The 26,059-nt window shown below is 39.6% G+C and overlaps 4 protein-coding genes across 13 annotated transcripts; all 4 read right to left on the reverse strand.

Annotated features, from left to right (window-relative positions):
* Positions 1 to 2,352: 2,352 nt before the first annotated feature.
* Positions 2,353 to 9,728, reverse strand: LOC113730708 (uncharacterized). 10 transcript variants are annotated; one of them, XM_072078715.1, is made up of 12 exons: positions 9,501 to 9,726; positions 8,593 to 8,686; positions 8,397 to 8,438; positions 8,235 to 8,313; positions 7,238 to 7,332; positions 7,072 to 7,148; positions 6,719 to 6,797; positions 6,090 to 6,479; positions 5,686 to 5,783; positions 4,099 to 4,172; positions 3,901 to 3,983; positions 3,047 to 3,512 (listed from the first exon to the last, which is right to left on the reverse strand). In XM_072078715.1, the coding sequence occupies exons 6-12, from the start codon at positions 7,095 to 7,097 to the stop codon at positions 3,243 to 3,245; spliced, it is 1,020 nt and encodes a 339-aa protein (XP_071934816.1). In that variant the 5' UTR covers positions 7,098 to 7,148; positions 7,238 to 7,332; positions 8,235 to 8,313; positions 8,397 to 8,438; positions 8,593 to 8,686; positions 9,501 to 9,726; the 3' UTR covers positions 3,047 to 3,242. The 10 variants fall into 10 exon arrangements, with proteins under 10 accessions (XP_071934813.1, XP_071934816.1, XP_027111378.1 ...); XM_072078712.1 differs by lacking the exons at positions 7,238 to 7,332; positions 8,397 to 8,438 and adding an exon at positions 2,353 to 2,919 and having other exon boundaries at positions 3,223 to 3,512; positions 8,235 to 8,337; positions 9,501 to 9,727; XM_027255577.2 differs by lacking the exon at positions 7,238 to 7,332 and having other exon boundaries at positions 8,593 to 8,673; positions 9,501 to 9,725.
* Positions 9,729 to 10,618: 890 nt separating this feature from the next.
* LOC113730709 (receptor-like protein kinase FERONIA) lies at positions 10,619 to 14,866 on the reverse strand. The gene has a single exon (XM_027255583.2). The coding sequence runs from the start codon at positions 14,566 to 14,568 to the stop codon at positions 10,834 to 10,836; it is 3,735 nt and encodes a 1,244-aa protein (XP_027111384.1). The 5' UTR covers positions 14,569 to 14,866; the 3' UTR covers positions 10,619 to 10,833.
* A 188-nt stretch (positions 14,867 to 15,054) lies between these two features.
* LOC113730710 (receptor-like protein kinase FERONIA) lies at positions 15,055 to 20,573 on the reverse strand. The gene is made up of 7 exons (XM_027255584.2): positions 20,410 to 20,573; positions 17,492 to 20,324; positions 16,584 to 16,720; positions 16,295 to 16,502; positions 15,927 to 16,158; positions 15,677 to 15,815; positions 15,055 to 15,570 (listed from the first exon to the last, which is right to left on the reverse strand). Exons 2-7 carry the CDS (start codon positions 20,106 to 20,108, stop codon positions 15,265 to 15,267), a joined length of 3,639 nt encoding a protein of 1,212 aa, XP_027111385.2. The 5' UTR covers positions 20,109 to 20,324; positions 20,410 to 20,573; the 3' UTR covers positions 15,055 to 15,264.
* A 2,030-nt stretch (positions 20,574 to 22,603) lies between these two features.
* Positions 22,604 to 25,285, reverse strand: LOC113730711 (uncharacterized). The gene has a single exon (XM_027255585.2). The coding sequence runs from the start codon at positions 24,840 to 24,842 to the stop codon at positions 23,436 to 23,438; it is 1,407 nt and encodes a 468-aa protein (XP_027111386.1). The 5' UTR covers positions 24,843 to 25,285; the 3' UTR covers positions 22,604 to 23,435.
* Between the last annotated feature and the right edge of the window lie 774 nt (positions 25,286 to 26,059).

Raw genomic sequence — 26,059 nt, forward strand, 5'->3', positions numbered from 1 at the left:
ATTATCAGCAAGTGTGCCATGAACCATGTACTCGTACACAAGGATCATCTCTTGGGCCTCATTGCAATAGCCGATCAAAGAGACAAGATGAATGTGCCGGTGCTTGGACAGTATTTCTATTTCAGCCCAAAACTCTTGAGCTCCTTGCTTGGAGCTAGACTTAAACCTTTTTATGGCAACCAACTGTGAAATACCTTGAATGCACCCTTTATAAACTTTACCGAAGCCTCCCTTACCAATTATTAGTGCATCACTAAAGTTTTGGGTTGCTGACATGATTTCTGCAAGTGAGAAGCGAGTAAAAGATGGCTCAGTTGTGGCTGCTACTATATCTTTTCTTCTCTTATAAAGATGGAACTTCTCTTCCCAAATTTGCCGGAACCTATAGACTATTACATCGACTAAAATGATTACGATGGTCAGACCAGTCACAACATTATTGCTTCGGCCGAAAGCTAAGAACGTGCTATGAATCTTTAGGCTTGAAGCAGCAGAAACTCTTTTTGGAATTGCAGGATTTGGAGTTGCAAGACTGTTCTTAAGGTTGCTCAACTTGAACACCTCTACTCCATTAAGGAGTCCAAGGACTAACTCATCAGGTGACTGTAGGGAAATCAAGAGATCACACTTGCTGCCTTCTCTGTCTCCTTTCATTATCACCACGTAGTCCCTGTACACTGGAGTACCTGTGCCACCGCTCCATTTGATCACATCAGCTTGAGTTTCTGCCATCTGATCATTGATGAGGATAGTGAACTCGGATTGCTCTTTATCTGCCATCCCGGCATCAAGCACACAGAAATGAAACCTGACTAAATATCCAAAGCCCATATATATGGGCAACTTCCATGTAAAGTTGTACGTCTGGTCTACTTTCAACTTTCCTCCTGCTTTCCAGGATGTCTGGTAAAGTTTCAGTGGCGCAACGAATGGTGGCATGTTTGGGTGCTTAATACTAAGCACCGGATGGTTCATGCGATAAACTCTGGATTCTAGCAAGAAGTTACTGTCCTCATCCCATCTACGAAACATTCCAAAATCTTCTACTGATGAGATGAAGCTCCCTCCGATGTTCAACCTTTTTATCATTTCAAGCGCAGTGGTATTATCAACACTATAAAATCGGTTTTTCTGACCAACAATAGGAGCACCTAAATCGCCATCAGGAGTGTAATAAAGACCAGCTGCCATGGAAATGATCTCAATTCCATTTACAAAAGCATATGGGTTATCTTTTGACTCGGTAATAAAAGAGGGTGAAAACGATATACTCAATTTTTTGTTCTCTTCAACATTCAAACAAAATTCCTTGACAATAATATATTTTTCACCAGAACCATCAGCAGTAAGTGAAGGACTGAAGTCCTCAAGGAGGGTGAAAAGACCAGCTTTGACGCTAAACAAGTCAAAAGAATTTTCAAACCCACGATAGGAAGCGGGATAAAAATGCAGGCGGATGATCTTCTGACCTGGGCTGACTTGAAATGTGTAGTGGAATGGAGTTGCAGAGATTCTTGAAATCATGTATGGAATTGGGTCAGCATAGAATGATTTATCGAGTGCAGTTGAGGTTCTTGACTTGCCGGACAGGAATTGTGAGGCTGCTTCTCCAATCCATTCACGGCCATCAAGTGCGGCTGAGTTGCCAACAGAACCACAGTTGATAGCAATATCATCACCTACGTAATATGGAGCCGCTGGGCCTGGAGTACTATAGCCCTGAACAGAAGCTATAAAGCGATGGTGACTGAAGCCAAGTAGGATGTGTGAAGAAAAAGTGACGAGTAAAATTGGCTCAAGATACATAATAGCTTCGTAACTATTGATTCTGCTGAGCTGCTGGACACTGAAGGTTAGATATGTTCCCCTGGTTTCTTCTTCTTCTTCTTCTTCTGAATGATGATTTGGAAACGTGTAGTTAGTGTCTTGGGTGGTGAGTTTGCTATATTATGGACAGTAAAGAGGGACACTTGTTTTCCGTTGAGAGGAGAAAGAGCAAAACAAGCCCGGTCAAGATGAATCTGCCAATGCCATCTAAGACGCGTATTGGTTTCTGGTTTGCTACTCGACTTGACATCAAGAAAACAGACGTTTCTGACGAGTGAAAGGCAGGAAAATATAAAGAAAGGCCATGATGAATGGTATTGAGCTGACATTTGGTTCAATCTGAAAACGAGAATTTCTTGGAATGTCTTCTTGTACTAGTTGGATTAGGTGACTGGTATCGTATGCAGGGAAAGAAGGACTGCGTGGTTATAAGAATATTTTAAAGATTCCTCCAAATATATATGGTGAAAGGTTATCAGAGAGGTAGAAAAAGTTACACCACAAGCCTACTGAGGCGTAGAGGAGTTTGATTTGAAAAATCAAAATTTCTAGAAGCTCCATTGTATATTTGAGCGCAAAAATGCAAGCATGTATTCGGTCAGATTTAAACAAGAAGGTCAAACTTCAAAAATAATTTGACCTCTTCTGGTCATACGCCAGATATGGTAAATTTCCTCCAAGTTGAAACCACTATCAAGTCCTTGTCCCTTGAAATCTTGGAATCTTGCTTCTGCTTTCTCCGGTAGTCGCAGTGCAAACTTGAGGCTCTTTCATTTGTGAGACTTTTGCTTATCACTTGTGATTATGGAATTCTCTACTGAGAGGCTGTCAGAACTTGTTCCTTACTCTATGAATGAGCATATTGGATCCTTTTGGTAAATGGTTTGGTAAATCACCTTATATGGTTTTTACTTTAAGGTGCATGCTGGGTTGTATTGTTCATTTTGACGACTGCTGAAACGGCCCCTCAATTTCTGTGTCTCCTCTTGCTTTTGGTTGGCAATCACATATTGGTCTTATTTCCAGTATTCTCTATCCCATGGCCATGGTTCGAGCTTTGTTTGAAGGGACAAACTATGGTAAATAATGGTTCTGCGTAAAAAAAAAATGTGTAAACTATAGACTACTTTCGAATTATGGGGTGTGAAAGCTGGAGATTACGGGTAATAAGCACTAGAACTCGAAACCTGAGACACACACACACACACACACACACACATGCAGAAGCATCTCCATTGACATTTAAAAAAAAAAGAAGAAGGCAGCATCATCCCCATAACACCTAAATTTACTAGGACTGCGACCTAAAAAGTAATCAACAAACCACCATAACATCCTAAACTAAAATACCTGAACTTACAAGTAGCAGGTTCTAAAGAACTTGTTTCACATTACCTTTCACATAGCACTCGATATCAGGCAGCATGTCTAATGACTGCTAATGCAACGGAGGCAAAACGCTTGCTGGCTGGAAATTTCTGCACGAGCGAATTGACAACTCCTCTCACAGCACCGCCTTGAACCTCCAATGCTTTTGGAAAGCCAGTACAATAGCTGGCTTTACTGTCTTTTGATGTCCAAAATGCACGAAAAGACTGGGCACCAGATGGCAAATTAAAGCACTCCCTTGGATATCGTGTGAAAAGAAAGTTCCTCATGTCATTGGGCCTACCACCACATGAACCCTTTCATCCGTCCGAATTAACGTGCAAAAGGCAAAATGACTCGAATCAGTTGGTTCCTTAATAGAGACATACTCAAAAGGGGCAAAATGATATATTTTACTGCTATTGAATGAGATTTGATGATCTCAAGAGATGAAACCACCACCATCCCCTTCCCCTCGACAGAATACATGAAGCATACATAGCCTACATGCAACTGTGCTGCCATGCCACAACTCAAAGGTGATAGATAATAAATTCAAATTCACACATGGATTCCCATAAAAACCTATGCCCAATTTACTTACACACATGGTGGTTCGGCAATATTGATGTACACATAAAAGTCATCAATACTTCTGACAGTAATATGCCACTTAAGAGAGGTGATCGTTCTAGTTTTCCTTACATGTGTCTCAACAAAACCACACGGAAACACATAAGACAGCCTTGTAAGGTGTTGCATTTGACATCCTCTTTCTGTAGCCATTTCTGCATACAGTGAAAAATTTAGACAATATGAGAACCATCACATACTCCGGGCCTATAAACATGGTAGCGCAACATGGCAGCCTACTATTTGACTAGACTAAATAAATCAACATACCATCAACTGTTAACATACCGGAACTCGTGTGTGGATCTTGTAGTGCCTCATTCTGTTGTTCAACCTCCATCCAACTTTGAATACATGAATACAAATGTATGTTATCACAATTACGCATACTTACATCACATATGTATGTCTCAACTTTTCATTCATTCATAAACTCCAAAGGTCTTACAAAGTGTGCTATAAAAGAATTGATTCTATTTAAATGCAATTGACAAATTTTACATAGATGAGGAATGAAGCAACAGGAGCTAGGGGTGGGTAAAAAAATCCGAAAATCCGAAAAATCGAGAGATCCGATCCGATTCGCACCGAAAAATCGGATACCCGATCCGATTTCAATCAGCGGATCAGATAGGGTCGGGTACCCTAAATATTCGGATACGGATACGGATCGTGAAAGTGAAAACCCGCGGGTACCCGACCCGGGGGTATAATATATAAATATTAAAAATATAGGGGTAATTGTATAATATTTTAAGTTTTTAACCCTAAGTTCCTAAGCTAAATCAATCCATCAGTCATCCATTCAGAGTTTAGCCTCAGCTTCAGCCGACACTCTTCCGTCTTCACTCATTTCATTTTCTTCTTCTGCTTCTCGACCTCCTTTCTCCATCTCTTCAATTTTGTCAAGTTGAACTCAAGCCTGCAAGCCTCAGCCCTCAAGTAGATGATTCAACAGAGTGTTTCGATTTCGATTTCTCAAGCCTCAAGCAGAAGCTGTAAAACGCCGACCTTCTTTATCTGCAGGTTTGGACCTTCTTTAATTGATGGCTATCCAGCTCCTTCAGGTGATGGTGTATATTACGTGTAGGTTTGGACCTTATTAAAATTTTGGTTGGAGTGATTACAGTACACTACTCCTTGCTCGATGCTAGGAGGTAGGAAATTGTTGTTACAATACCTCTTTTGGTGGCTTTCTATATTCTTGGCACTTCCACTCCTTGTGTTAATACTGCTTTGACACAATACCTCTATTTAGGTCCTTGTTATGTGTTTGGCAATTCTCCAGCTTCTCTCAGCTCCTTACACAATCAATCTGTTTTGTTAATCATTTTGGTTACGCACTTCAGGCAGTTGCTTTTGGTTTTTGATAGGGTACTCCGTGACTCTGGCCTTCCTACTTAATACTACTGTGCCATAATACAGAGTGGTCAGGGGTTGAAGTACCATTCCCTAATGATGCAATTATCTTTTCTTTAATTTGTTTGTGTTTACTTTTGCTAGCTATCCAGTGATTGCAAAATGCAAAGCATACTACAGATATGTATGCGTATCAAACCCAAACGAGCTAGTATATAACCAGAGAATGAATAAGGTTTTCCTATTGGAATTGTGGAATTGGTTTAAAGCAATTTATAGATTGAAAATAGGGGCGGGTACCCTATGACCCGCCCCTATTTTTCGGGTATCCAAGGATCGGGTACCCGAGGGAGATCGGAGCGGATTAGGGTCAAAAAAATAGTGACCCGACATGTTAGGGTCGGGTCAGTCAATTACCATTCGGGGCGGGTACCCAACCCATGCCCACCCCTAACAGGAGCAACCAAATCCTGAGTTCAAGGAACAGTAAGAACAGACCTGTCAACTGGATCATGCAGTTCAATGTCTTCTTTTAAGTTGAAACCAGCTTCTGATAGCAGCACGGAGACCTCTTTAATAACTTTTTCCTTTTGCACCTGAAAATAAACACCATATAAGGCAGTGTAAATGTAACAAACCAGAGAAGATGCAAATCTTTTTGGTTCAAGGGGAAACCCTATGCCTTGCAAAGGGGAAGGGGAAAGGGAAGACGCAAATTCTAATGCACTCAAACATAACTCAAGCACAACAAGTGCAAATCATCAACCAAAAAATTAATTAAAAAAAAAGAATAAAAACTTCAAGAACCTACACAAAAACCAGTGCCAGTAGATGAGAATTTTACAGACATCTTAAAGCAAGCTAAACAAAACTAAAAGGATGAAATTAAAAAGCAAACCTACATTTCCTCTCTCTGACCAAAAGTATGTTTGAAAGGCAGCACCAGCCTTCTCAAAAATTTCTAGCAGCCCAAGAGCAGACATCATAACCAACTTCCTTTGTTTGCATAGCTTTTTCAGCTCTTCTTCTAGCTTTGTCTTTCTTCCAGTTAATCTGCACTCCAGATCAATTGCTTGGGCCAATTCACTATTGACGAACTGTAGAAATGTCATGGACCTATGAGATTTCTCGCCCCTAATCTGAAAGACAATTGGGCGCATGACCTTCTCCCTTGCCACCATTAGTATAATAGATAACTCAATCAGTTTACCCTCCTTGGCATAGCAGCAAGCAATCTCATTTATTTTCTCTGAGCTCTGTGCAAGTGAGCTAGCAATCCCCCAAGTTTCTTTCTGCCACAGGTGCAGTCAGTTTAACACAACTGATGCTAAAATTAGCTCTTTCTCAATACATTGGTAAAAAAGTAACATGTCAAAAGCAGAATTAGCAGAAGAACATACCATTTTCAGAAGGAAAAGCATCATAACCAACTTAAATATGGATTTAACACAACTGATGCTAAAATTAGCTCTTTCTCAATACATTGGTAAAAAAGTAACATGTCAAAAGCAGAATTAGCAGAAGAACATACCATTTTCAGAAGGAAAAGCATCATAACCAACTTAAATATGGATTCGCTTGGTTTCCATTGCCATACACTTGCAGCAGAACTAAGAAAAATGGGAAGAAAAAGTCAGACTGGACAAAATGCATGGATTCAAAAGAAAGCACAAGAAAGATCCACAGATGCACATGGCAAAGATACAAACCAGGGGATGGGAGGACAAGGACACAAAATCCGTGTAACATCCCATCTAAAAGAGCCAAGAATTTTTTTTAAGGCCCCCACCAGGGGGTTTTTTTTTGTGTTGGGGGGGGGGGGTTGTCATAGTGTAGATTATATTCCAAGTGAGACTTAGCGCTAAGGACATACATATTTCCTACCTTAACTTTTCAATTACAGTGCGCATCGGAAGCAGCTTCTGATGCTCAGGATCAGTTTCATCCCACCCAAAATTAGGCTGTTAAAGATGGCAAGTTAAATTAGGTAAGCAATGAGATGGCAGAAAAAGCTGACAAATAATGAGGAGCCTATAACTACTTGGAGTACATGGATACATAAAATAATTTGCTCCAGGCAGGTATTCGCATCAGCAAATCAGAACAAGAGCTTTTTGTTGATAAATTACAAGACTGAGCACAGGCCTAAACAAATAGATGACAGAGCAACCACCATTGCATTCAGAAGTAGACATTGGAAAAGCATCTAACACAACTTGATGACCATCACCTAGATGTCTAAAGAACCTAGATTTTGTCTAATATAAAGTTTATATACCAAAAACTGAGTTGTAATTCTAAAATGGGAAAGCTCCCAGTTGATCAAAGCCATCAACACATTTTGCAATAAAAGACAAATCTACCGGAAATACACACATATTGGAAGTTAAATTGAGTTCTTGTAAAACAACCACATATAATGCTTCAAAGCCATGTTGCATGGACTCAGGCGAGGTGCTCAGATGACTCAAATTCATCCTATGTGATGTATGTGTGCATCCGCATATGTGTGTCCAACTCATGCACATAGAGTTGTATAAACAACAATAAAAACTTTGAACCCTCCCCCCTGATTTTCTCTTGGGTTCATTCCACCCGTGTCACCACCAACAGAGCTACTGTCCAGGAGAAGAGTCCACCATTCATAGTAAAAGAGAAGAAGAGACCACCATTCATGGTAAAAGAGAAGAGAAAGGAACACCACACATAATTTGTAATCCAAACTCTCCATCCTACCTTGGTATGATATGAAAACAGAACAATATTTGACAGGACAAGCTCATTGACCATATAAATGAAGCCCAAAATGTTGATTAATGAAATCACAAAATCTAATTAACTTTTAAAGACAAACTTGAAGTGATGTTTTTCAGCTCATAAAACAGAGGCTTACTGATACTTTTCGCCTCTTGACATGTTCAAATGCCAAAAAGCAAACCTAAATGTAATAGGAAATAACCATTCAAAGCAAACATCTAGAACAGACTTCTTGTCAGTAAGCCACAAGAACAGATGTTCCCATGAGAACAGTTCATAAGTTACAATACCATTGTCTCAAAGGAATCTAGCTCTGGTATGCCAGACTGGGAATAACTATGGAGTCCAGGTAGGCTCTCCTCTGCATGGCTGGAAGCAGACATTGAAAATAATCTGTTAACGAATTGAAAAACAAGCAACATCAATTTATAAAAGAGGATCAGGCAAAAAACCTGAAATAGGTTGCACTCTATCTGCAGGTAGATCCAACTTAACTTTTATGACCACGAAAGAAACCAAGAAACACAATTCAAGTGTCAGTATTGCTGATCAAGATGAAGCACCATCTAATAATCAGAAAAGAAAGATAGAAACTAAGGAAAACGAAATGACGAAGAGTTAAGAGTTCAGGGCATGAAATTGGCGTACAGCTTGACTTCAAAAGATAGGAAGTCTCTTGGCTGCTCAATTTAAAGTCTGAACATTCAAACACACGTCCAATAGCATCAGCTGTTGAGGGATACTGCAGTCATCAGAATTGGTGCAAAAAGAAAATTAAGGACTTTCTGTTGGTCAGTAATGGAGAAAAATGCTGAGATAGTGAACTGATTACGCAATAAAACATCAACAAACCAGAAGCCCAACAAAAGCATAGATCAGACAGCAGCACCAAAACGTCTAGTTTAGACTAAAAGGGAAAGACTAGCTTATTGCTAAGGAATGGAAAGAGATATATCCATCAAATATGATGCATCGGGAGGGTATCAGCCATTACATAAAATATATTAAATTTTTTTTCTTTTTTCCAGAAAAAAAATTAAAAAAGTTAATTAATCGTCAGGGAAGTTGAACTTAAGTCTTCAAAGATTGGCCTACCTCTTTATACTTGCTACATCCCTCTTGAGACGATTACAAGACTAAGGACTAATCCCTCTTCTCGTTGTTTTCCTTTAAAGGATCATAAATTATGCACAAAGATCCTATCTTTTGTTTCAGGCATTCGTACTGTATGCAATTATACATGTGTATATCTGTCCAGGAGATGCAAAACAGATGGAGAGAACCCTAAAGGGTAAACAGCAATCGGGAAGATACTATTCCCCAAAGAACACTTCAAAATCGCAGAATGAAATTAGGTAAGCTAAATTCTTCAATTATCCAAAGGACACGACTTTGTTTTTCAATGGTAGCCAAGCACGTTGAGCTCAAACACAACTGTACAAGCTAAGGATACAACTTTGTTTTCCACGGGAAGCCAAACAGTCATGTTCCAGCACAACTTTACAAGCTAAACACCATTTCGCACCAAGCTAAACAGAACTAGTAGCAACACTTACTTTAGCCATCGCCGCTTAAACGGAGTGCAGGGAAAATTCAACAGCGACCGTGAAAAGGTGGGCTGGTCTCGGCGTTAACCTGAGCTCCACTTCACAAATAACTAGTTTGGGAGATGAGATTTGAGCCGAAAAAAAAAAAGGAGGGAAGAGGAACCTTCTTTTAAAGGAAGGTGCGTGGCACGGCGGTTCAGTTTTCTCCGAATTACTTTTAGACTTTCTTAAATTTTTAGCACATGATAGATTAGGTTACAAAATAATTATTGTCTTAAAAAAAAAACGAAGAAGCGAAACCTCCTTTCCTATTTCTTTTCTTTTATTTTGGCTAAAAGTATTTTGTAGTAATAATCAATTAGTCATACCTTACCCACTTATTTTTTTTTCTTTATTTTTTTGTAATTTGGATCAAAAATTATTTTGTAGCAATAGGCTAATAGGCAAGCCGACGCATGGTATGAATTATTTCTACCACAATACTGGTTATCCAGCCCTTTACCCGTTTCTTGAATGGGATTATGTATAGCTTGTTATGTTAAATTGGGAAATCACAAATCACATTGTGCGTGAAGAAAACAAATATTACACTATTAATAAATTTGAATTTCCATAATGTAATAGCTTGAAATTCAAAGCACACTATAAAATTCTGAGCATGTGAAAATGTGCTCATTGAAGATGAGCCAGAAGGAGGGGAATTAATTCCAAATTGAATCTCAAGAACATTTTTGATAAACTGTAAAGTTAACTTGTCCCAAAAAGAAAAAAAAAATTTTGTGTATAAAAATAATTAAATAGAAGAACATACTCGTACATGTGGTAGTGATTGGTTTTAAAAATGCTGTAGCCTTTTGAGTAATATGTTAAGATTAAATTTTCCAAACTTTTGTAAGTAAAAATAAATTACTAAGCCAAATTGTACATTGAAATGGAAACATTGAAGGTATAGTACTATAGTGCCCCGGCAATAGCAATTTTTTTCAAAAAAAGGGACAATTGCTTATGAATTAAAAAGCAAACTTTCATACATTTAATTAAAGCAGTACAGAACATAGGAAGGAAGTTTAGAAGATTAGAGAAAACTAAAACAAGAAACACACTTGAAAAAAAAAAAAAGAGACCAATGGGTGAAAGGAAAATATATATTATTCTTCTAAAAAATAACAGAAAAATATTATATTGTACATATTAATCATGGCTCTAATTGGTAATCTGTGACGCTAAAAGGGAAAATCTACAACAATCGGCTGGGCATCAACAACTAACAACTTACTACATGAAATTGCCCCTCAATCTAGAATTTGCAAAGCTTGAGTGAAGTGATGGTGGCTTAAACACTTCAATTGTCCGCAAGATTTGATATTGATATGTCATGGTAAATATCCTCCAGATTGAAACCATCTGCACAGCCTTTTCCCTTAAAATCTTGCTTCATAGCTTCTGCTTGCTCTTGCAACTTCAATGCGGACTCTAATTTCTTGATAACATCATCCATCGATGGCCGTTCAGTTTCGCAGACCAGCAAGCAGCTAAAAGCAACCCTCAGAAATTCAGCTAAACATGCTGCTGCAATTTCCCTTTTGGAATTGAAGTCAAGAATCTGATGAAGCTTCTTGGTTTTGATGTTATTTTTGACCCAATGTTTAAGGTACCTGTCATCGTTATCGTGATCTAGCTCAGAATCTATTGGTCTTCGACAACATAGAACTTCCAGCAACAACAACCCAAATGAGCACACATCAGATTTTTCAAATGATTGTGAATCAGTGGTCTTGGTGTCAGGAGACAAATACTCCCCGCCCGTTGCTTGAGCTTTGGTTGAGGGCTTAGCAAGCTGATGCACATGGCTTACTTTGTACAAGCCGATTAGAGAAATCTTTGGATTCCCGTCCCCGTCCAAGAGTATGTTTGCCGCCCTCAAGTCGTGATGGATAGTAGCTTGCCCCAGACTCCTATGCAGGTGACCTAGCCCTTGTGCTACACCGAGGCAAATGCGGAGTTTGCACTTCCATGGAAGAACATTTCTGGTTCCATAGAGATGTTTGTCGAGGCTGATGGAGCCAATATGATCATAGACGATGAATATCTTATTCTCATCTTCATGGTAACAATACCCAATCAAAGACAGCAAGTTGGGGTGTCTCAATCGTGATAGTCTCTCAATCTCACGGCATAGTTCTAAAACCTGCCCACCAAATATTTCAAAATGAGACTGGTAAATGGAAACTGTCATCTTTAGTTGCTGGATAAATCCTATGCAAAATTTCCATGATCCATTATTTGTGATAGCAAAGCCATCAACGAGATTGTCAGTGGCTGCTCGGATGTCTTCAATTGAAAAGCGAGGACCAGAATCACTTGGTGGAACCAAATCATTTGGTGAGACTAATTCTGTTGTTTTCATTGCCTTCCCTCTATGCCGAGCTGCTTTCCATGGCCACCCACTCCAAGTTGGTTTTCCTCTAACTGGAAAGGCAAGATTCTGGCTGTGCTTACTTTTAGTTTCTTCATTTGGAGGAGCCATGGCACTCAACTCATCTATTTGGGCTACCTTACTCTGATTACGCTCCTCATCTGTATGAGCCACCTCGCTCTTGACAAACTTTAGTGACTCGGGAGTTCCAATCTGCGAAGACTGGCCAACTAAAGGAGCTGAATTTCTTAAAGAAAATATGGTGCTATCCTGCTGCTCCAATGCAGACTCGAGGTTTGCAACCACTTGAGCCATTGTAGGTCGTTTCTTGGGCTGATGCTGCAGGCAGTTTTCCACAGATTTCACAAATTCTCTTAAGCTATTGGATGGTATTTTCCCCCGTAAACTTGTGTCAACAATCCTATCAACTTCCCCTTCTGCAATGCATTCTCTGAAGCATGATAGCAAACTCCGTGGTTCCTCTGGATTTCTGGAGTCCACTGCTGGTCTCCCGCTTAAAGCAACCAACATCACAATGCCGAAGGCATAGACATCTGTTTTTCTAGTCAAATTTTGAGTCATGAAATAATCTGGATCCAAGTAACCAAAAGTTCCTTTTATTTTTGTGCTAACGTAGCTCCTTGATTGGGTAAACTTTTCCAATTTGGATAGACCAAAGTCTGAAATCTTGGCCACGAGATTCTCATCCAACAGGATGTTTGTGTCCTTGACATCACGGTGTATGACTCCATATTCAGAGCCCGTGTGAAGATAGTCAAGTCCACGAGCAGCACCAATGCAGATTCTAAGCCTTTGCTCCCATCGGAGTGGAACACAGGCCTTCCCGTTTCTGGCAGCTTTATAAAGATTGTCAGCAAGTGTGCCGCTAGACATGTAGTCGTATACAAGGATCATCTCCTTGCGTTCATTGCAGTATCCTATCAAAGAGACGAGATGTATGTGGCGGAGCTTGGAAAGTGTTTCAACTTCTGCCCAAAACTCACGAGCCCCTTGCCTGGAATTTGGATTCAACCTCTTTATGGCAACAGTCTTTGAAATGCCAGGAATGGATCCTTTGTATACACTACCAAATCCCCCCTTTCCAATAAAAAATGCATCGCTAAAGTTTTGGGTTACTGCCGTGATCTCAGCAAGTGAAAATTGACGACAAGATGATTCATCTTGGGCTGACAGACTGTTTTTCTCTTCAATGAAGCTCTGTTCCCAACTTTCCTTCAAGTTATAGAGTATTATGCTTAGCAAGATAATTATGATTGTCATACCTGTTGAAACAGCAGTGCTCTGGCCAAAAGCTGAGAACAAGTTTGGAATCTTCAGGTTCCAAATTTTGGACGCTCGTCTGGGAAATAAAGGATTTGGAGTCGCAAGACTGTTGTCAGGATTGCTCAACTTGAAGACCTCTAGTCCATTAAGGAGTCCAAAAACCAACTCATCCACTGATTGTAGGGAAATCAAGAGATCATAATTCCTGACTTCTTTCTCTCCTTTCACCATCACCAAATAGTCCCTGTATACTGGGATCTCAGTGCCGCCACTCCATCTGATCCAGTTAGCCTTATTCTCAGCTACGTGATTATTTATGTGGATGGTGAATTCCCTTTGCCTGCTTTCTGCCATACCAGCATCGAAGTCGCAGAAATGAAGCCTGACTAAGTATCCAAAGCCTAGATCTATAGGTATTTTCCATGTAAACTTGTAAATCTCATTTCCTCTTAAACATCTTCCAATTTTCCAAGCAGTGTGGTAAAGCCTTGGTGGAGGAACAAATGCTGGCATGTTTGTGTACTTAATCCTGTTAGTCAGATGACTCACTCGATGAACTCCGGATTCCTGCAAGTATTTAGAATCCTCACTCCATCTTCGAAACATGCCAAAATCTTCTATTGGTGAGATAGAGCCCCCTCCAATATTCAACCTTTGAACCACTTCAAGTGCAGTGCTGTTTTCGATAATATAGAACCGATTGTTCAGACCAACCATGCGGGCACCTAACTCACCATCAGACGTGTAATAGAGACCGGCCGGTATGGAAATGATCTCAATTCCATTGACGAAAGCATGCACTTTCTTTAACTTGCTGCTCTTAGAGGGAGAGAACGTTATGTTCAATTTTGCATTTACTTCTACATTCAAACAAAATTCCTTGACAATATATTTTTCACCAGAACCATCAGCAGTAAGTGAAGCACTGAAGTCCCTTAGGAGGGTGAAAGGACCAGCTTTTACAGTGAAAAAGTCCAGAGAATTTTCAAAACCTCGGTAAGAAGCAGGGTAAAAGTGCAGGCGCAAGAATATCTGACCTGGGGTGACCCGAAAGGTGTACTGGAATGGAGTTGCAGAAATTCTTGAAGTTCTGTACGGAACACGGTCGACGGAGGATAATTTGTCAGCAGCAATTGAGCTCCTTGTTTTGCCTCTTGGTTGCAGTGAAGACATCAAGTCTGAGCCTGTATCTCCGATCCATTCACGCCCATCAAGTGCCGTTGAGTTGCCAATAGAGCCACAGTCAACAGCAACGTCGCCCAAGTAATGCGGCTCTGCTGGGGGATTTCCGGCACCAAAAAAGGCGACCATAGACCGATCAGGACGGAGTAAGATGCATGAAAATAGAATAACTAGTAGAAGTGGCTTCAGATACATGATGGTTTCTTGATGGACGGAAACAGGCAAGAATTGTCGATCTCTTTTTCTCGGGCAATTAATTGGCCATGCAATCCAATCCAGGTGGTGGTGGTTTTGCTGAGAATAAACCGTGGATGGAAAAGCTAGCTGCTATTCTCAGCGTCTTGGATTGGATTGGATGTCTTGTTTGGTTACATTTTCCTTTGGTTTAGACTAATTAATTAATTAACAGGAAACTCTACCACCATCAGGCATCAACCAAACAAGAGCAGCCGCTAGTGCCATCGTAGACTCACGGGTTGGCTGTCGTTGACTTCAAAGTCGCCGATTTATATAAATATATAAAATAAAATAATATATCATAACCGCAGGAAGTTATTAAAAGGAATCTTAAGAAATGTCCATCGAGAATACCAACTGACTTTGGCTTTAATTTGAATGTGGAAAAATATTAAAAACATCTATGATTGGTTAAGAAAAACATTTATAATTGGTTAGATCGTATAATGCTTAATCTGGTTGGTATTCAAAGAAAATAAATGTCTGATGAACCCACCCTGTCTATCTTATTAGATGGCTAAATAGGAGGAGGGTACACAATCTGCAAAATATATATGAGGTTTCACTCTGCCCACAACTTCGTGTAGTGAACATAGATAGATTTTGTTGGACAACTGGGAAACCAGAAATTAGGAAAGGTTATTATTCATGGCTCTATCTTCCTTCGATGTCTGTTAAACTGAAATCATTATCAGAACTCGGTATAATAATAGTCTTCTGGAGAGATGAGCTTCTTGATAGACCCCGTGCTGTATTATAAGACGGAGCCTTGGGCCGAGGAAGCTCTGCAATTTCATCGTCATTAAGCATTGAAAGAACAGTAGAGACATTCGGCCTATCTTCTGGAGACTCTTGCACACACAATAAACCAACATGTACGTATCTCAACATCTCCGTTTCAGTGGGTGGACCAAGCAATGCTGGGTCAACCAAATTCATTGCTTTATTTTCATTCCAGGCCTGCAAATGTTGTGAACACAGTGAAAGTATTGAATGTGGTGATATAAATAGAAGCGGAACTGGACTTCTTCAAGAGAAAATTCACAACCAACCCAATTAAACTTACACATTCTATTAAGTCACAGCCAACAAGCTGCCAATTTTTCTTTCCACTTACAATCTCCAGTAACAAGACTCCATAGTTGTAGATATCTGTCTTTTCAGAAAATATTCCATGTTTGAAATATTCTGGGGGGAAATATCCACTGCATCACAGCATGTAAGGATAAAGAGGTGAAATTTATTTTCCAAGAACAGCGTTTGAATCATCAGGATGATAGGAAAAGTGACGGGAGAAGGAATTAATGTCTGCTTACCATGTCCCTCTAATCGTACTGGTCACATCCTCATCTAGGTCGCCTCCTAGAATTTTTGCTAGGATGAAATTTGATATTTTTGGATTCAGCCCATTATCTAAGAGGACGTGACTTGCATTCAGATTTCTATGAATAATCCTCTGTCCTGAATCCCTCCCATGAAGGTAAAGGAGGGCTCTGCCAATCCCTTGGACGATGATTGCACGTCTACTCCAATCAAGTTCTTTTGAATCTGACAAAGAGTCACAGTGACTTATAGTGCCATACCTATTCAAACTAATTCTCTGAACTTAATAATTATGCGAATAAAAGAGAATAAAGACAAAAAAAAAAAAAAGAACAAATAAATAAACTTTTTTGAAACGCACCAAATAAGTAGGCCTTCAGGCTTTTATTTGGCATGTACTCATAAACTAGCATTTTTTCTTCCTCTCTTTGAGCACAGCATCCGAGCAGTCTAACAATATTTGGATGTTGCAGTTTAGAAGCAACTGCAACTTCATTCTCAAACTCTCCAAATATATGACGGTTTGAAATCCTTTTCACTGCAATCTCCTGACCATTTGATAGAATTCCCTGCAGATACATACAGTTTAATATGATTAGTAATCAGTTTCCCGTACACAATACACGCAGTTCCTGAGTAATTTGTATTACCTTGTACACTCGGCCAAAACCACCATGCCCTATCATATTCCTTGAATGAAAATGATCTGTTGCATTAGCCAGTGCCTTGTAACTGTAAAGCGGCAGCACTTCAGCTAGTGATGAAATTTCACCCTTTTGCCTTTTCCCTGATTTGATTATGAACGAAGTCTATGTGAGTTAAAGTTCTATTAAGAATACCCTCCTTTGGTAGTGAGTGCCATCGTCTCAAAATTACAGGATGAATTTAAATGAGATGCTTAGTAACAACTGACTTATTTAACATCTTTTTTCTCCATCCCTATTACATTAATATCATTAAAACATAAAAATGATACTACCAGTTCCACGAGAATGCAAAAGTAAAGTGCATGACTTGCATAACCTTTCATAATTAAAGTACTAACAAAATAACTAATGTCAAACCGTGCTGAACGCGTAAATTCAACAGGTCACATCATATAAGCACGCGTGCTGAACGCTTCAGCAGAAAATTATGCTGCAAATCTGAACGGAATTTTAAGACTTCTAACCATAATAAGAATGCTGAGCTGTGTTCGGCTTGCCAAATTTCTAATCAAGTACATTGAATGGATATCAGTCGAAATCATGGTTTATGTGCAAGAATCAAGAATGCAGGCAGGATATCAGTCAAAATCATGGTTTATGTGTAAGAATGTAGTTAGTTGCATCAAACTCATATTATGCGTGACTTATTAATCAAAAAGAATGCAGATGTGAACAAGTGGATGCTGAATAGATATGGAGTTTTAGCACTTGTCTATGATAGTAAGACCGTGAAATGAGGAAGCTAGGACTAGATTTTTCATCAAATGTCTAGCTAGGTCTACGTTCATCAATTAAGGTGTGAGGACCAGAATTATGTTGCAATACCAAACCTTCCCTGTTCATAGGCTTACCTCTATTAAGCAATGCTTTCCATGGCCAGCCCCATAACAATTTTCGGGCTGGAGGATAGACTTGTCCTCTAATAGGTGAGCCAAGAAATTCAGCTGATGTACTTGTGATTCCTTCGGTCGGTGGAGATTGGGCACTCCCCTCAAGTACTTGCAGTGACTCAAGAGTTCCTTCCTGGAAATGCTGGCCAACTACCCTGGCGCTTGAAGCAGAAATCATAGTGCTCTCCTGCTGCTGCAATGCCTGCTCGAGACTCGCCACCACTTGAGCCATTGTAGGTCTTTTCTTGGGCTGGTGGTGCAAGCAGTTTTCAATAGATTTCACAAATTCTTTTAAACTGTTTGATGAGAACTTCCCCTGTAGACTAGGATCAACAATTCTATCCACGTTTTCTTCTGCAATACATTCACGGAAATATGATACAAGATTGTGCTGCTCTTCTGGAGTTCCATTGTCCACTGCAGGCCTCCCTGCCAAAACTACCAACAAGACAACCGCAAAGGCATATACGTCACTCTTTCTCGTCAATCTATGAGTTGCAATATAGTCTGGATCACAAAAACCACGAGTGCCTTTAACTTTTGTGCTAACATAGCTCTTCGATTGGGTTAACCTTTCAAGTTTGGACAGTCCGAAATCGGAAATCTTTGCCACAAAATTCTCGTCCAACAGAATGTTTGAATCCTTCACATCGCGGTGTATGACTCCATATTCAGTGCCATTGTGGAGGTATTCCAGCCCACGAGCAGCACCAATGCAGATTCTAAGCCTTTGCTCCCAACCAAGAGGAGCAATATCATTTCCCTTTCTGCTCATTTTGTAGAGATTATCAGCAAGTGTACCACGAGGGATATACTCATAAACTAGGATCATCTCCTGGCTCTCATTGCAATAGCCGATCAAAGAGACAAGATGTATGTGCCGGAGCTTCGAAAGTGTTTCAATTTCAGTCCAAAACTCGTGAGCTCCTTGTCGGGAGCTCCAGTGCAATCTTTTCAAGGCCACAATTTCTTGAATGGCAGGGATGTAAGCTTTATACACTTTGCCAAATCCCCCCCTTCCAATAACAAATGCATCGCTAAAGTTTTGTGTTGCCGAAACTATCTCAGCGAGTGAGAAGCAACGACAAGCCCGCTCAGCTGTGGCTGCCACTGTGTCATTTTCCAGGCAAAATTTTGCTTCCCAAATTCTTCTGAGGTAGTACACTAGGACATTGACTAAAATAACCAGGAGTGTCATACCAGTCGTGGCAACATTGCTATGGCCAAAGGCTAAAAACAAGTTTCTAATCTTCACGCCTGAATGGGTAGAAACTGTCATTGGAGTCGTAGGATTTGAAATTGCTAGACTGTTTTCGAGGTTGCTCAACTTGAAGATCTCGAGTCCATTAAGGAGTCCAAAAACCAATTCATTAGCTGATTGTAGGGCAATCAAGAGATCACAACTGCTACCACCTTGGTCACCTTTCATTTTGACCATGTAATCCCGGTATACTGGAACCCCATGGCCGCCACTCCATCTAATCACATCAGCCTTTGTCTCTGCTATCTGATTATTTATAAGGAGACTGAATTCCCTTAACTCACGCTGTGCCATTTCATCATCAAGATCACAGAAGTGAAGCCTTATTAAGTATCCAAAGCCCAATTCTACGGGTATTTTCCATGTAAAGTAATATATCTGGTCTACTTTCAAGTTTCCTCCTGTTTTCCAAGAGGTCTGGTAAAGTTTTGCCGGGGCAACAAATGCTGGCATGTTTGTAGTATATTTAATCCTAAGTGCTGGATGATGAACTCGATGAGCACTGGATTCTACCAGGTACTTAGTGTCCTCATTCCATCTTCGAAACATTCCAAAATCTTCTGCTGATGACACAGAGCTCCCTCCAATGTTCAACCTCTGTATGACTTCAAGCGCAGTGCTATTGTCAATACTAAAGAATCGATTTTTCTGACCAACTATAGGGGCTCCTGAGTCACGATCAGAGGTGTAATAAAGTCCAGCTGGCATTGAAATGATCTCAATGCCATTTACAAAAGCATATGTACTTTTTGACTTGCTATTCAGATTCAGAGAAGGAGAAAATGTTATGTTCAATTTTGTATTTTCTTCTACATTCAGACAGAACTCCTTAATAAGGTACTTGACACCTGAAGTTTCAGCAGTAATTGAAGCACTGAAATCCCTGAGGAGGGTAAAAGGGCCAGCTTTGACAGTGAAAGAATCTATAGAATTTTCAAAACCGCGATATGAGGCAGGGTAAAGATGTAGGCGAATGAATTTCTGACCTGGACTGACTTCAAATGAATAGCCGAATTCAGTTGCAGAGACTCTTGAAGTCTTGTACGGAACAGGGTCAATTGGGAATGGTTTTTCAGCTGCAGTTGAGATTCTTGATTTGCCAGACAGGAACTTTAAGGGGGCATCTCCAATCCATTCACGGCCATCAAGTGCGGTTGAATTGCCATTAAAGCCACAGTTAATAGCAGCATCACTTATGTAATGTACAGCAGCTGCTGGAGGATTAGCACTCCTCATGAAAGCTATAAAATGGTGATGACAGAGCAAGAAGACGAACGACGTAAACAAACTAGCAACCAAAACTAGTTTAAGATGCATAGCTTCTCGTGGTTGATCAATAGCTCTCCTTTCACCTTTTTTGTTATCTGTCCAGACGATGATTTCGCTGAGAGTAAAGAGGAAATCTTGCTGCTGTGGTGGCTTTTCCAATTTCTTCTTGGTTGATTATTTCACAGCAGTCAAGACTTCATTGGGAAAATTTAGCACAATTGGCCAGTCGCAGGATCCATTAATGCTGGCATAGACTCGGTTGACCTGAAGGTCAATGATGAAGAAGATCATAAACACAAAAATATTACTAGAAAGGAAAAGTGAGACAAAACGTAATAATAGACATTACAGAAGAAAGATATTGAATTCTGAACGATGTTAGTCAATGTGAATCAAGGTAAACATATATGGAATAACTATTGGAAATTTTCTTGGTGTGTGTCTGTATTCCTTGTATTCTACTAGTCATTTGAACGTTAAATGGCGAGACTCAGCCCATCAAAATACAGGAGTTTATTATTCTACGAGGGACACATATGCGCAGCTTGGATGGAAGAAGTGTAGAAATATTAGAGTAGACCATAATACATATTTGGAACTGGTCAAAGAAAAGATGAAGAAATGGTTAAACAAATACAAAGTCGACTTTCAAGTCCAAGAAAGGATCCCCACATGAATTAGAGGGTTGTATAACGACATTTGTCAATTTTGAATACAAAAATTACAAAACATAGTCTATAATCTAGTTAGATATTAGTAATTTTTTTTTTGATAAATTATCTGTTATCCCTAGTGATTTAGTACTTTACTATATAATTTCTTATGATTTAAAAACCCATATATAATCTTCTCTTAGTTTAGGTTAAAATATCACCTTTTAACTTTTCCATTAAAACTAACAGCCAACAATAAAAATTCAAAGTTAAACTATTAAATTAATAAATTCACCCTTTCACTATTTTTTTCCTTTTATTTCTCTCTTTCTTTTGGAAAAGAAAATATGATTTTGAAAAATTATATTTTGACCTACAAAATCTTAATTTTCTCCAAATATAAAAGAGATAAAAGGGAAATAATACAGCAATTTAGGAATTAGGCTCCATTTGGATTAGCCTTTTTTTAAAAAACAAGTTTTTCAAATATAATGTTATGGCAATACACAATAACTCAAAAAACATCTCATCTATACAATATATCAAATATTTCAAAAAATTTTATAATAAAAATTTTTCATATACACTGCTACAGTAAAAATTTTTCAAAAAACACCCCCTAGAAAATCAAGAAGGAAATTATAAACTTGAGTTGCGGACGCATTTGTAGGTAATTAGGACTATAAATTCATGAATCCATGCACAAAATTAACGCCTGTTTTATCTTTTACTTTTTGTTAGCTTCAATTACTCATTTAGAATTCTCTTGTTCAACGCTTTAGCAATGGTAATTTTAGTTTACTAACATTAAAAGAGGGAAGGGACAACGCCAGCCACAGCCACTTGCCATTAGTAGAATTTACCGAGTGCGTGTCTGCCTGCTGATTTCATTCAATTTGTCCGACCATTGAACAAGTTTCAGTGCTGCTTTTTGTTATCTAACCAAATGATACAGGCTGGGAGGAGGAAGAACTGAGAGCAGAATAGCCAGATGATGAAATCAGTTGACGGGCTCGCCTCTTTCTTGCCCCCGCTAACGCTAACCCCAGCCTCCACTCTCTCCTCCTCCAAACCATCTTGTATTACGCCCTCTTCTTCTACTACTGTTCTTCCCTTTAATTTCCGCAACTCCTTTCCCTTAAAATCCCACAGCCCACAATTTAATCTCCGCAAGAAATTCTTGCTTTTGATCCGGGCGTCAGATGACAACAAAAGTAATAACGGGGAAGACAGTAGCAATCCATTGAGCAAGGAAGGGTTGAGCAAGGAAGGGCTCAAAGATGATAATAATACTAACAGCAACGGAATCGATGGTGATAATGGCGGTGAGAATGGGAAGAACGGGAATGGGAATGGACGGGGGCCGAGATTGAATCTGAAATGGGTTGATCTGCTGTTGAACCCAGACCCGGATAACGTCGTGGCGGTTGGATTGACTGGGGTGTTAGCCTGGGCAAGCGTGCAGGTGCTGTGGCAGCTGTTTGTGATTTCAATAGCAATCGTGCTGGCAGCTCTCAAGTACTCCTTCATTGCTGCCCTCCTCATCTTCATCCTCATTACCCTCCTTTAGTACTATTAGTGTACCCTTCTTCTCCTCCAGAAGTTTTCATTTCTCGCTTCGGCTTTTGCACTTCTTTTTGTGGATATAACAGATTGTTGATTAACGTATTTTGCAGATGTAATGTTGAAAAACTACCTTTTCTGTTCCCTTGTTCTTACTTAGACCAATGCGTATGTAAAAGATCTGAATGAACTTGCAAATGAATTGCCAATCCTGTAGTGGATTTTTTTTTTTTTTTTTTTTAGATGTGTTGTACACCTGTACTAGTTGTATAAAGTAGGGTAATCAACCATATACAGATACACTGCTACTAGCTAATTCTTTTGCAGTTTCGATCACTATATCAAGTTCAGTTAACCTTAATAAATGTAGAATAGAACTATTGATAATGTATCAGAAAAGACATGAATATGAAACCACCGAGGCAAACAGAAAAATACTGCAGATGCAAAAAGAGATTTTGCATTTGCATAACAGGAGAACTCAAACTATAACACTGGTCCTATACAGGGTCATGCTACTCCAAGTTACATACCAAAAAGCCAGTATGCAACTTATTTCACATCAAAAGGGATATCTCTATATGAAGTTCATTCTCTAAAGGTCAGTGATGCATTATCTTCCCCATGCCCTCTCCTTCCGAAAGTACCATAGCAGTTTGCTCTTGAAATGCCAGATAATGCACCCTTTAAGAAAAATATAAAACCCAAGGAGAACATTCTATTACCATAAAGCAAAGTTTTGGAAGCTGAAAGTGCCTTCACTGCACTCTGAAAAGAATCAGTTGTATTATCATCAAATATGGAATTCAATTGATACATTCTGTGCCTTGAAGTCGGTCTCCTTTGGCATTTCTGCACCTATTAAAATGCACCGAAACACCTCCTGTCCACACTTACAACGACCAAGGCAGGAAATAATCATGAAGCTTTCGTCACTTCCACAATTGTAAAGAAAATGAGGAATCCCAAGTCAGTTCTTGAATCTGGTTTATCTTGAAGGACTAGTTAGATAGAAGCTTCAAAGTGCTATCTTAACTACAAATTAGCAGCAACCTTTTGTAATTTCCTTGAGAATCACCATTGATTCTTGAACCTTGCTGTCCTCAATGACTAAATACAAAGTGTCGATATATCTTAATCATATAGCTACCCAAACCTTTTAGATTTTCCTGACAGAATTCATATAAGATCCGTGGATACTCGCTTCTAGCTTCTGGTGGAAAGAGTTCTCAAAATCACTAGGAGCTGTCCTCATTTTCGACAACCGCGAGGCAGCAAGAACCATATTCTCCCCATTTCCAACGTCAATTTCATATAACTCCTCAAAAACCTCATGAAACTCAGTAACCACCCTCGCATAGAATGACTTGCTGGCAGGAATCACATTAATAATGAGAACACCACGCTGACAGATAATTTCTTTAGCCACCAAAAGAACAGACTTTCTGACAAAATCCAAAGGCGGTGCGCTAGTGCCCATTCTAGCATCACTTGAATCCAAATCAACCATAGCCACATCAAACTTACTATCAACATCACCTTGTCCTTTCAATGCAAGCCTCTGCATCAATTCCATTCCATCACCAACGCATAAATGAACCGATTCACTGTGTCTCAACCCAAAATACTTCTTCGCGACGCTTAAGACAACCTCATCTTCCTCCACACCCACAACGTCAAAACCTAATTGATCACTCAAAAATCTGAGCAAGGCCCCTCCTCCAACCCCCAAACACAGAGCTCTAGGCCTAATCCCGCATCGGATTTGCTCATCCAAATACGAACTAATCACCACCAGACCTGCCACCATTGGATTCAGATAAGGTTGGACCAATACTCCATTATCCACCGTAAACTCTACCCCCTCCAATTCATCACCCACGACACCCAATTCACTGATCGGATGAATCCTGACCTGGCTTTGAATTAAATTCGGCATCCTCTTAAACCTCAACCTTCTTCTAAACTCCCTACCCTTGTTATTTTTGTTACTTTCCGAGTCCAGCACAACATTTTCTATTAGCATTTCACCTACACAAGGCCCAACACAAATTTCTAACACTAGACTACTTATCACCTCATCTTCGTAACTCAAGAAGGGTATTTCTGGAAAGCCATTGCTCCGGTCAAAGGCCGATTTGGGTGTCAAAGCCAGTAGCAGTGGCAATAGATTTTCTTCAATTGTTGTTGTTGTTGATGGGTTTTCGGTGGTTGTGGACAAGGGTGGAGCTTTATAGGAGGTGGGGTGGGAGGGATTATTAATATCATTGTTGGAGATTAAAATGAGGCGGGAAAGATAGGGAAAGGAGAGGAGGAGCTGGAGGTGGCCGGTTTCGGTAGAGAACGTCCAGTCTTGTTCGCGTCTGGGTGGGACTAACATGGCCGCAACTCGAGGGGTAGTGCTTATGGGGGAGGGGGAGTCGAGGACGGCGATGCGGAGGAGAGAGGTGTGGAGAAGATGGCTGCAATGGGGAAGAGCGGGAAGGAAGAGTGGGTTGGGAAAAGTGAAGGTGATGTATCGAGAAGGGACTATGGTTTGGAAGGTGGTTGGGTCCAGCACAGACATTTTTGATGCAGAGAAATTTCCCAGACTTTAATCAGGCGGTCTTTGGGAGAATCTGGGTCCGTTCGCGAGAGAGAGAGAGAGAGAGAGAGAGAAGGCGGACTTCCTTTTTGCAGTTGGACCAATTTTCACTCCAACAACAGTTGATGAATTGTCATCTAGATGTTTTCATATTCAGCAACAAGCAGATTCTTGTTTCTCGTTTTTCAGTATCAGATGTGAAAAATTTGACAAGCCATGGTAATTCGTTGGCGTCCCTAACTCAGGCTAGACCCGGTAATAATTCTGACAAACCGAAATTAGAAATTTTTGCAGTGTTTAGCGTTTGATCTCTAGCCGGGACATTTACTGAAGTAATATCTACGCTGTGTTTGCCTACACCAGTGCAAACATGAAGCCTGTGCTTATGTTTATTTGCGGAAATGATTTCACAATCCAAGATTTGTCACATAAACTGATGTTATGTAACTGTTGTAGAAGTTATCATTCGAAGAAAGCCAAGTAACTAACATTGGACAGGAAATTATTAGAGATATTTTTTTGGAAAATACTATAGCTGAAAAAGGGGCTCTACTATTAACGGGCGAGGTAACCCCCAAAACTGGAGGCTGGCAAATTCGGGGGTGACCGATCTTAGGGTGGCGTTTTATGTACCGTGAATGACACACTTCAATTATTGCCGATGATCCGTCCAAACAAACAAGTATGACAAAGGCATCCCTACACATGCCACTCGTGGTCAGAATAGAGCCTGGATCCTAAAAATAATAATAACAGTAGTGTATTTGGATAGCTCAAATTTGTTAAATAATATTTTAAATAACACACTCTATCCAAATAAGTAAATAATCATATGAAATAAAGCACTTCAATAAGATCCCATACCTAGAGCTATTGAATTTCATTCGCCTTTTTTCTTATTTTAGATGAAAATAAATTTTGAATCATTAATAAATTCATATATTCTATTTTAGAATCGAAATAATTTTATATTTCAATTTAGGGTTCATCAACCCTTTTTTTTTTCGAAAAAGGGGGATATCACAACAAATGACGAGAAGACATTGGAACTTCAATTTAGTCGAGATGATGGAGGCTGAGGTTCATTTTGGCCATGGTACTAAAATGAAATCCTAAAATGATATATGTGAGATAAAAATATATTGATGATACAAGCAAATCAATGTATGTGAATAAGATGTAAATAATGTCAATAGAGA

The sequence above is a fragment of the Coffea arabica genome, chromosome 2e (assembly GCF_036785885.1).
Source record: "Coffea arabica cultivar ET-39 chromosome 2e, Coffea Arabica ET-39 HiFi, whole genome shotgun sequence".
In the NCBI taxonomy this organism is placed as follows: domain Eukaryota; kingdom Viridiplantae; phylum Streptophyta; class Magnoliopsida; order Gentianales; family Rubiaceae; genus Coffea; species Coffea arabica.

What these genes read in the sequence shown, in the direction of transcription:
- LOC113730708 (XM_072078712.1), bottom strand. Translation starts at nt 8,327, where the DNA reads ATGTCTGCTTCCAGCCATGCAGAGGAGAGCCTACCTGGACTCCATAGT. An exon ending in TTTGGTCAGAGAGAGGAAAT is followed by an intron (nt 5,784 to 6,089) that starts GTAGGTTTGCTT and finishes GTTTATTTTCAG; the next exon opens with GTGCAAAAGGAAAAAGTTAT. An exon ending in CGGTATGTTAACAGTTGATG is followed by an intron (nt 3,984 to 4,098) that starts GTATGTTGATTT and finishes CACTGTATGCAG; the next exon opens with AAATGGCTACAGAAAGAGGA.
- LOC113730709 (XM_027255583.2), bottom strand. Translation starts at nt 14,568, where the DNA reads ATGTATCTGAAGCCACTTCTACTAGTTATTCTATTTTCATGCATCTTA.
- LOC113730710 (XM_027255584.2), bottom strand. Translation starts at nt 20,108, where the DNA reads ATGCATCTTAAACTAGTTTTGGTTGCTAGTTTGTTTACGTCGTTCGTC. An exon ending in GAAAGCATTGCTTAATAGAG is followed by an intron (nt 16,721 to 17,491) that starts GTAAGCCTATGA and finishes TAATCAAATCAG; the next exon opens with GGAAAAGGCAAAAGGGTGAA. An exon ending in GTTTTGGCCGAGTGTACAAG is followed by an intron (nt 16,503 to 16,583) that starts GTAATACAAATT and finishes ATGTATCTGCAG; the next exon opens with GGAATTCTATCAAATGGTCA.
- LOC113730711 (XM_027255585.2), bottom strand. Translation starts at nt 24,842, where the DNA reads ATGTCTGTGCTGGACCCAACCACCTTCCAAACCATAGTCCCTTCTCGA.